The 10,573-nt window shown below is 47.8% G+C and overlaps 2 protein-coding genes across 2 annotated transcripts; one reads left to right on the top strand and one right to left on the bottom strand.

The window, feature by feature from the left end:
• Positions 1-443: 443 nt before the first annotated feature.
• On the bottom strand, positions 444-2,423 carry LOC137817264 (putative UPF0481 protein At3g02645). Its single transcript, XM_068620518.1, has one exon. The coding sequence runs from the start codon at positions 2,395-2,397 to the stop codon at positions 544-546; it is 1,854 nt and encodes a 617-aa protein (XP_068476619.1). The 5' UTR covers positions 2,398-2,423; the 3' UTR covers positions 444-543.
• Positions 2,424-5,184: 2,761 nt separating this feature from the next.
• On the top strand, positions 5,185-7,418 carry LOC137817256 (uncharacterized). The gene is made up of 3 exons (XM_068620509.1): positions 5,185-5,687; positions 5,771-6,959; positions 7,077-7,418. Exons 1-3 carry the CDS (start codon positions 5,185-5,187, stop codon positions 7,416-7,418), a joined length of 2,034 nt encoding a protein of 677 aa, XP_068476610.1.
• Positions 7,419-10,573: the final 3,155 nt, after the last annotated feature.

Here is a 10,573-nt window from a genome sequence, read left to right as displayed (position 1 = left end):
ATTATATGATATTTTGACCCTTGCTCCATCCTACCATCCTACGTCCACAATAAATATTAATAAAAAAATTTAAAAAAAAAAAAAAAACTTCCTTAATGAAAATACAAATGTTTCAAAATTATAATTTTTTTTACAAATGTTTCAAAATTATAAATTTTTTATAAATAATTAAAATATTAATATTTATTGAAATGTAGGGTGAGTATAAAACATTTTTTTATCCAAATGTGATCGCTTTAAAATATTAATAAGTTGGGAAAGTCCTAACCACAAACCCATTTTTGTAAGAAAAAATGCTAATAAAAAAGCCATCGAAATGTGATCGCTTTAAAATATTACCAAGTTGGGAAAGTCCTAACCACAAACCCATTTTTGTAAGAAAAAATGCTAATAAAAAAGTCCTACTTTTGGTCACCAGCCTGATAGCTGAATGAATACTTGGTAGAGCCCAAACACAACTTTCATTATTTGACTTTTGCAAATGAGAACAGAGTACACACATATGGCGCACATGCACACAGAAGAACTACTATACTCATACACTTACATAGAACTTATTAAACCATCATCCGATACTGCTGGAAGTGTCCCAAATGTTGATGAGGAACGAGAAGCGCAGTCATAAATAGAGCAATAGGTTTGCACAGCCGTCAGAACAAAAAATGAAAGAGCCGCAATAATTGTCAGGATTTTCCAAGAAGAATATGCATACTCCACCGCCACCTTCTTTAGCCACTCGCTTTCTTCGAACTTTGTTTTCACTTTCTTAATCACTTGTTCCAGTTCAGGAGTGTTGGTAGGCCTAATGGATACACTCATCCCATTGAAAAGATCTGCCACCACTTTATCACTCAGCTCTGTCACAATGATTTGCTTATTCACCAACAGATTCACATCCTTAGGAGTGTCGATGATAGCTCTCATTATTTCAACGTACCTTGTGAAGATTAAGTAAGTGGGTCTAGTCAATGACTCGTACGCCACCAGGTTTCTCATTATCACCTCTGAGTTCTCATCCAATTGGATAACAGGCAAAAACAATTGTTTCGTTCCCTCGTCGAATTTAAGGTCTTTTATGCCACCTTTCGCGGGTTTGAAATGAATCCCAGCACCATCCAGTTCTGTCACGGATTGGATTGTAACAGCGGGACGTGTATCCTTTTCCCCAAAGAAGTGCCGCCGTATTGTTTCACCTGATTGCTTAGCGTTGTTGATGAATGGTGTAATCTTTTCTCGTTGAGACGAGGGTAGTACCTTCATAGTGTCATCAACCAGAGGGAGAAATGAAGTTGACAGTTTCACAAACACTGATGACACGCTTTTAAGAATACCATATAGAATACGTAACACCCCCAAAATTATTTTCCCGATGAAACAAAGGAAATACCACAAAATTAAGCCTATGATCATGAAAAACAAAAATATGTAAAAGCATCTGCTTGTCTTTGTCTTACTATCACTCTTCTCTGGGCTCTCGCCGTTTTCCGTATAACCCGCGGGCTTATCCGGAGACTCGGGCATCTCAATCGTCACTAACACAGACTCGGGCTTCTCAGTCGTCACTGCCGTACACTTAGGCTTCTCAGTCGTCACTGCCGCAGACTCGGGGTTCTCATTCGTCGCTGTATCTGGCCTAGGGTCGGGGTCAGCCTTAGGTTTAGGCTTAGGTTTGGGTGCAGAGTTGGGGTCGGGCTTAGGTGCTACCATATGGTACATGAGATCCAACAAATGAGCATGCTCTTCTGTGTTTTTGGAGGGTTTTTCGAAGTTGACGAGTGGACAGTAGTGTTGACAGAAAATTTGCATTTTTGCACCCAAATCATGTGATTGAATTTCGAGGTGGGTGCTGGCTTGGTTGATTTGGTGAAGGAGATGGGTGGGAATTTGGTTCTCGACCATGAAAATGTCCCTGATGATAGCGTGGATGGTCAACTCTACACCAAAGGTGTTGACGAAGGGCATGCCGTGTTTTCCCGTTAAGAAGTAAGTGTGTTGGTGAGGTTGGGCATCAAGACTCCGGTAGAGTAAAGCCAACAAGAATAAGCCATCGATGGTGATATCACGGAGGATCTGGTCACCCTTGTAGCCGTAGGAGGTGAAGGCTTCTTGGTGGTAGAAAGGTTGAACATCGGAGACGTGGATTTCGAAGGCGTGATTGAGGATCCTCCTTGCTGCAGCTAGCTTGAGTTCATCTGTCATGGTGAGATCAAAACGGGTATGATGGTAGGGTCCAAGGCCCACAAAGTGAGGGGTGAAAGCTTCTGGGTGGTCGCTGCTCAAGGATTTCGGGACACGGCACACACACACTTCATCTTCTTTCCGTGCAACCTTATTCTCCATATTTGTCGCCATTGCCATGTTGTCTGTGTTGTTTTCTACTTTCCCGGAGACGCTCATGGTTTAGGTTTTGCAAAATTTCTGATTGTTTTCGTCTTATAATCACACCCCATGCTTTATTTATTATTATACTATCATATCCCATCTAACCACCCACAATTTTAAAATCCATGTCCAATTGCAGTAGATTAAACACGCAAGATTTCAATTATTTTTGGTAGATTTAACTATTTTAATCGAAAATAATTTAAATATTTTATTATTATTATTTTGAACATTTTTAGAATTTCTGTAAAAAAAATAGTTTTTTATGTTAGAGATCTTGTCCTTTCTCTAATACAAAATAAGGAATTTTATATTTAAAATTTTTGGTTATCAAGTTGGTCTTAGGATAATCATTCTAAAGATCTAGGGAATGAAGTCTTAAATTTGAAGTATATTTGGATCTATCCGAGTTAGTACTCTTCATTTGGATAGAGAAGCGAGTATAACACAGATTTAAATCAGCCAAAGGAAATAAGAGTAGAGGAATGTGAGAGAAGAATGTGGTGTGGTGTTTCTTGCTAGAGTGTTAAAAAAAGAGAATGAGAAGTGACATTACTATAATTTAGTAATGTACCGTCCCGTCCCCGAACGTTGACCAAAGTCAAAGTCAAAGCCAAAGTTAACGTATGTTAGGACCTCTCAAGGGGGCCCAAGGGAAGAAAGTCAACAGGTTGACCGCTGAAGGCGTCGCCAAGGTGAGGCGTCGCAGAGGTAAGGCATCAACGAGGTGAGGCGTCGCCAGGTGTAGGCGTCGCCTAGATGAGGCGTCGCCAGGTGTAGGCATTGCAAGGTTAAGGCATCAACGGTGCCACCCCCCGATACCCATGGGTAGGAAAGACCGTGGAGGGGGCGACACCGCGAGAGTCCTCAGTACCTCAGAACAGTAATAAAGAGAAGAGAAAGGTGACTTCAAGGCCATAGTTCTAGTACTAGTAGGGTGTAACCTGACTCGTGAAGTACCCACGCCACCGCTAAGAGACCCTAGGACAGATACAACCCATAAGAGGGCCACGCCCAGGGGAGAACCACGTGCATGGTACGAGAGAAAGGTAGATACGCTCCCAGGGCGAGTGACTAGAGGTTGGGGTGCATGAGTTGGCACCCAGAAAAGTCACCCCTTTGAACTGGATGCACTTCGAGAACGGAGGACTTACACGATGGATTATCCCTAAGTTGGGTTACGACATTGTAAGGCCCTACACGAATAGTAACGATCAAGTCAGAAGAATACGTGGCAATAATCATTGGAACATCAATGATTTCCTGAAAGTTCGCTAAGGTACGCATTGATTTAGTTTACGTTTCGTACGCTTTAAAGCCCTTTAAATGCTTTAAACGTTTTAAACACGTGGAACGTTTTTATACGCTTTAAATGCGCTTTAAGATAGCAGTACCTAGCCAACAGGGCTCCACCCTTAGTTTCATACGACTTGTTCGACGTGAAGCAATATCAAGGCGAGACCTTGAAGAAAAACATAAACCGCTTTAGGGCACAAGTGAAGAAGGTTGGCACCACAGAAGAACCCATGATCGTGTACGCCCCCGGCCTTTCTGCGAGTCAATCATCCTCAACTGCCCCAAGACTTTTGCTGAGATAAGGCGTCGCGCGGTGGCACACATCGCCTCTGAGGGTGAAGTATATGAGAAACGCACGAGTGTTGCGCCCGCACGCCCAAGAGCACAGACGCGTGCACAACCCGCCAGGGTCCATGAGGCCGCGACAGGGAGGAAGAGCCAGTACCGAGAGCATTCGGTACTTAGTTGTGAATGCCAGTTCAGCCTACAACATCTTATTGGGCAAACCGGTGCTGAATCGCTAAGGGCGGTGTCCTCCACCTGCCACATGAAGATGAAGTTGCCAGATCTAAGTGGCAAGGTGATTGTGATCAAATCTGATCAAGAAGAGGCTCGGATGCATCCGATAGGGCGACGCCAACAGAAGAGGATCACAAAAGCGAGTCTCGAGCAGAGAGCGTGCGGGATAGGCGACCCCAACCAGTAGACAATGTGGTGGAAAGGCAGATAGTGGGTAAGGTGTTCAAATTGGGACGCTTGTTGAGCTAGGAAGAGCAAGGTGAAGTGGCAGCAGTGATCTCACGCCACTTAGATGCATTCGCGTGGACTGCTACGGACATGTCAGGCATCGACCCAGATTTTTTGTGCCACCATCTTACCATGGACGCCAAGATTCGCCCTGTTCGACAGAGAAGGAGGAAGTTCAACGAAGAACGATGCCTCGTCGTGAAGGAAGAGACACAGAAGTTGCTAAGCGCCGGGCACATTAGGGATATACAATACCCTGAGTGGCTGGCCAACGTAGTGCTAGTGAAGAAGGCGAATGGGAAGTGGAGGATGTGCGTCGACTTCACAGATTTGAACAAGGCGTGCCCCAAAGATTTGTACCTGCTGCCCAACATCGACGCGTTGGTGGATAACGCCTCGGGCTGCAAGATGCTGAGTTTCTTATATGCATTCTCAGGTTACAATCAGATCAAGATGCATCCAAGGGATGGGAGTAAAACGACGTTCATGACGGAGACATGCAGTTACTGTTATAAGGTAATGCCATTTGGGTTGAAGAATGCAGGCTCCACCTACCAAAGGCTAATGGACAAGGTCCTTCCACCTATGCTGGGAAGGAACGTGCAGGCCTACGTAGATGACATGGTGGTGACTTCGCACGAGAGAGGGCAGCACGCAGCGGATCTGGAAGAGCTGTTTGCTACCATATCAAAGTACCGCCTCAAATTAAACCCATAAAAGTGTGTTTTTGGCGTAGAGGCAGGGAAGTTCTTGGGATTTATGCTCACTGAGAGGGGGATAGAGGCGAACCCTGATAAGTGTGCAGCCATCATCGCCATGAGGAGCCCAAACTCAGTTAAAGAAGTTCAGCAATTGACTGGGAGGATGGCAGCCCTGTCAAGGTTTGTGTCTGCTGGAGGGGAGAAGGGCCACCCCTACTTCCAGTGCCTAAAGAGGAATAGCCGTTTTACATGGACAGATGAGTGTGAAGCACTTGAAGGAGTACCTGGCGACGCCACCTGTGCTTTGCAAGCCACGGGCAGGCGTCCCCCTCCGATTATACTTCGCAGTAACAGAGTGGGCCATCAGCTCTGTGCTGGTCCAGGAGCAAGACCAAGTGCAGAGGCCCATCTACTTTGTAAGCAAGGCCTTGCAAGGTCCAGAGATGAGATACCAATCTCTGGAGAAGGCGTCACTAACAGTAGTGTTCTCAGCCAGGAGGCTTCGCCATTACTTCCACAGTTTCACAGTGGTGGTGATGACGAATCTCCCCATCCAGAAAAGTACTTTAAAAGCCAAATGTAGCTGGGAGGATGGTTCGCTAGGCAGTGGAGCTATCAGAATTTGACATCCAGTATGAACCCAGGGGATCCATCAAGGGGCAAGTCTATACAAATTTCGTGGCAGAGCTCTCACCAGGAGGAGACCCTCAAGAGGTGGAGTTGGGGTCACAGTGGATGCTCTCGGTGGATGGGTCCTCCAACCAGCAGGGGAGTGGCGCTGGAATAATCTTGGAAGGGCCTAACGGAATGTTGATCGAGCAAGCCTTACGCTTCGCCTTCAAAGCAAGCAATAACCAAGCTGAGTACGAGGCACCGATCGCTGGAATGCTCCTGGCCAAAGAAATGGGCGTTCAAAGCCTCTTGGCGAACAGTGATTCCCAATTGGTCACAGGGCAAGTAACAGGGGAGTACCAGGCAAAGGATCCACATATGGCTGCGTACTTGAGGTACGTCGAAGCGTTGAAGGGAGCCTTCGCTACGATTGAGCTGGTGCATGTCCCTAGAGAACAAAATGCCAGAGCCGACCTGCTCGCCAAGCTGGCCAGCTCAGGCAAGGGGGGAAGGCAGAGGACGGTCATCCAAGAGACGCTCAAAACGCCGCGAAAGTTCGTGGCGGACAATAGTGTGGATGTTCTTCATATTAGGGCAGCAAAAGGAAAGCCAAGGAGCCATCGCTCTTTGATTCAAGATACGGCGAGGGCACCCCACATCAGCACCTACGCGGCCTCGCCCGAAGGAAAGAAGGGCGTGCATGTATGCGCCTTGGAAGAAGGCGACACGTGGATAACGCCTTATAGGCAATACATTGCAGATGGAATTCTCCCAGCAGAGCCTAGAGAGCGGAAAAAGATAAAGAAGAACTCTGCAAGGTACACCCTCGTTGATGGAGTGCTATTTAGGCATGGGTTCACGCATCCAATCCTGACATGTGTGAGTGGCGATGAGTGTACGAGGATCATGTTAGAGATTCACGAGGGGATTTGCGGAAGCCACGTGGGGGGAAGATCATTAGCTTCCAAGGTGATTCGCGCAGGGTTTTATTGGCCCTCAGTGAGAGAAGATTGTGTAAGATACGCCCAGCAATGCAAGCAATGCCAGATACATGCAGACTGGCATAAGGCACCTCCAGAGGAGCTGAGATCGATTTACAGCCCATGGCCCTTCCACACATGGGGAATTGATATTTTGGGGCCTTTCCCTCTGGCGATAAGGAAGATGAAGTATTTGATAGTCGCCATCGAGTACTTCACGAAGTGGATAGAGGCAGAACCAGTGGCACAGATCACTGCGCACAAGGTACAACACTTTGTTTGGAAGAACATTGTGTGTCGTTTCGGGGTGCCAAGGCGTCTCATCTCAGATAATGGCACTCAATTTGCGAGCCAACAGTTGGGGAAATTGTGTGAAGAAGTGGGAATCAAGCAGGTGTTCGCATCAGTCGAACACCCCCAGACAAATGGGCAGGTCGAGTCAGCGAATAGAGTTTTTTTGAGGGGATTAAAGCGAAGGCTTGAGAAGGCTAAAGGGGCGTGGGCAGAAGAGGTACCAAGAATAGTGTGGGCTTACCACACCACGCCTCAATCCTCCACCATGGAGACGCCTTTCAGCCTAGTATACGGGTCAGATGCCATGATCCCAGTAGAGATTCATGAGAGTTCTCCACGTTTCCTAAGCTTTGTGGCAGAAGAATCCAATGAGGAAAGAAGGGTAAATCTAGACCAATTGGACTAGGCCAGAGAGGAAGCAAGGATAAAGGTTGAAGCTGTGAAGAGAAGAGTAGAGCATCAGTACAACTCTAAGGTGAAGCTACGACAGTTCCAAGTTGGCGACCTGGTCATGAGGAAGGCTCATCCTTACGAGTTGGAGAACAAGTTGTCTCCCAAGTGGACCGGACCCTTCAGAGTAACCGAAGCCAAGGGAAACGGTTCGTACAATCTAGAGACTTTAGAAGGAGGGCCCATTCAACGCAATTGGAATGTGGCCAATTTAAAATTTTATTTCAGTTGAAAGTTATGAAACACACAATTGTAAAGGGGACACTCTTTTTCCCTCTCGGGGGTTTTTTAATGAGGTCACCCAAGTAAAAAGGAAAGTTCAAGTAAAGCTTTGTTTCAGTTTTTCCCTCCCACACGATGTAAGAGCAAAGATTAAGAAACGAAAGACAAAGACTCAAGGTGTCGCCTGAGGTAGGCGTCGCCAAGCTAAGGCGTCGCCCAGACAAGGCGTCGCCAAGATAAGGCATCGCCCAGACAAGGAGTCGCCAAGATGAGGCGTCGCCAGGTGTAGGCGTCGCCAAGAGTAGGCGTCGCCAGGCGTAGGCGTTGCCAAGTTGAGACATCGCCAGATAAGGGAGCTAGCGTCAAAATCAGAGCAAGTAAAGGGAGCACATACTCGTGTGCAAAGATCAAAGATACAGGCATGTTTAGTATAAGTTAAAATATGGGAGCCTAGTCCTTGAGCAGGGGTTAAGGGATTCCTTCGGGACGCCCCCTCCTCAAGTATGAATAGCTAGCCCCGGTGGCAGATGTTTGATAGAAGTTGAAATCCGGGAGCCTAGCCCTTAAGTAGGGGTTAAGGGATTCCTTCGGGACACCCCCTCCTCAGGTATGAATAGCTAGCCCCGGTGTCAGATGTTTGATAGAAGTTAAAATCTGAGTACCTAGTCCCTGAGCAGGGGTAAAGGGATTCCTTCGAGACGCCCCCTCCTCTGGTATGAATAGCTAGCCCCGGTGCCTAGCGTTTAAACACTTTGCCTTGGTGTTTTTAGACACCCTGAGGACGATACGACGCTACTGTAGTTGGCCTCTCCTCAGGCGTGGGCACCAAGCGTGAAGAGATAAGGGCTAAGTTGCCTTGGTGTTTTAGACACTCCATGGACAATACGGCGCTGTTGTATAGGCCTCTCCATGGGCGAGGACACCCAAAGCAGCTCTCTCCTCGAGCGTGGACACACAGTACAGGTGAGATAAGCCCTCCACGCCCTCGAGCTATGTCGAGGCCACATAAGAACAAATAAGCCCTCCACGCCCTCGAGCAACGTCGAGGCCAGAGAAGAGATGAGACCCCCTTTTTCCACCTTGAAGTGATGGAAAAGCCAGCAATACCTTTTGCAGTGAGTGCCAGAGGGCTCAAAACAAGTATGTACAAAGCAAGTTGAAGACTTTTACGAGTTCAGAAGGCAAGTAAAAACCGACGAGCAAGAAGAAGAAGAAGGATGGAAGCACGAGTTACCAAGAATAAGAGTGTAAGAGAAATTAAAAGACTCACGAGAAGGCAAAGACAAAGTTCGAATAGGCATTTAAGCAAAATTAAGAGTTATAATTACAGATAGGTACAAATAATGTTTGTTGCTATTACAGAAAGAGGCTATTCCTCAAAGGCCTCCAAAGGCACAATTTTTCCGTCAACCACTTCATTCAAAGGGCTGCACCTAGAGACGTCGATGCCAGGGTTGGCACAGGCCGCTTGGACAAGAGCCTCTGCAAACCCATCGGCGAACCCAGTGGCAGCCTCCTCGTTCAGCTTTTCCTCAGCAACCTTGAAGTTTGCTGCCTGAGTGGTCATCTCTTGTTCTTTGGAGGCCAAAGCAGCCATCAACTCTTGGACTTTGGCTTGGAGGGTGGCGTTCTCGGCGACTAGCTTGGAGCACTCACTGGTCTTGTCCTAGAGCGCGACCTCAGTTTTCCTCAGTGTCTGCTCCCGATCCACGCACTGGTCCTCGAGTTTCTTTTGCTGCACCTTTGATGTCTCCGCCTCTACTTCAAGATCAGCGACTCGTACGCGGAGGGGCACCACCTGATTAAGGAGTTCAGCGTTGGCTTGCGACACCTCATGCAGCCGCTTATTAGCCTCCTCCTTTGCCTTCTGTGCCACCCTTATAGAAGTCTTGTAAGCATCCTCTTGACGCCCTAGTGAGTGGCCAACCTCTCCTTCTCCTCTTTCAGAGAGGCGACCTCTTTCTCCAGCGTTTGGAAGGCAGAGGCTTCGACGCCTTTGACCTTGGCGTGCGCATGCCAGGTCTGGGCACAAGACATGAAGGCGCCCATGTAATAGTAAATGCTTTCCTTCTGAGGCCCTTCAGCCTGGCCGCACGGGAACATCCTACCCAGGAAACCCCTCAGCGAGTCTTGCATTGGGAGGGGGAGTTCTGGGGCAGGCGGTGGAATTGTTGTGGGCTCAGCTTCAATCCCACCCTCTAGGGCCATCGGTTGAGGGGGGGAAGTGGCACTTGGAAGATCCTCCCTCAAGGATTCGGCCCCATGTGAGGAGGAAGTGGCAGAGGTGACTGTCTGAGGGCCATGCTGGGTGGTCCTTTGTCGCTTGAAGACTTGCCCCTCAAAGGAGTCTTCATCGTCGTCGGAAGTCACCTCCACTACCCTTTTCCCTTTGTCAAGGGGGGCTGATGAAGTAGCAGTTTCGACCAGCGCAAGGGGCATGGCCGCGATGGGAGGGGGTGAGTTTGGAGGTTGATAAGGAGAGAGTTGTGTTGGTGGAGTTGATGGCGTTGGAAGGTGTTGAGGGCAAGAGTTGGGAACAGTAGGGGGGGTCGCAGAAGTGGGAGGTGTGGAATCTCCAACCCCTTGTGAGGGAGCCCCGCCCTTAGACTTCAGAATTTGAGCAAGCCTCAACCTTCGTTGCTTGTCCATCTTTGAACCTGCACCAAGAAGATAAATGCAGTAGGGGTTAGGCACAAGTTAAGTACTATACAAAGAAAGCAGATAAGTCATACACAAAGTAAGAACAGGCAAGGGCAGTGAATAGAAGGCTATGAGGGAGGCTCTCATACTTATGTATTTCGCTAGGGCCTCGGCGTTGTACTCAAGGCTTATCAGGGTGGAGGTGTTGAAGGCCCCCACGCTGGCCAGAATTTGGCAAGCCTCTCGATC

This window comes from Phaseolus vulgaris, unplaced genomic scaffold, assembly GCF_000499845.2.
Source record: "Phaseolus vulgaris cultivar G19833 unplaced genomic scaffold, P. vulgaris v2.0 scaffold_24, whole genome shotgun sequence".
In the NCBI taxonomy this organism is placed as follows: Eukaryota; Viridiplantae; Streptophyta; class Magnoliopsida; order Fabales; family Fabaceae; genus Phaseolus; species Phaseolus vulgaris.
The sequence above is the reverse complement of the archived record's forward strand: the minus strand, read 5'-3'. Positions and strand labels throughout refer to the sequence as shown.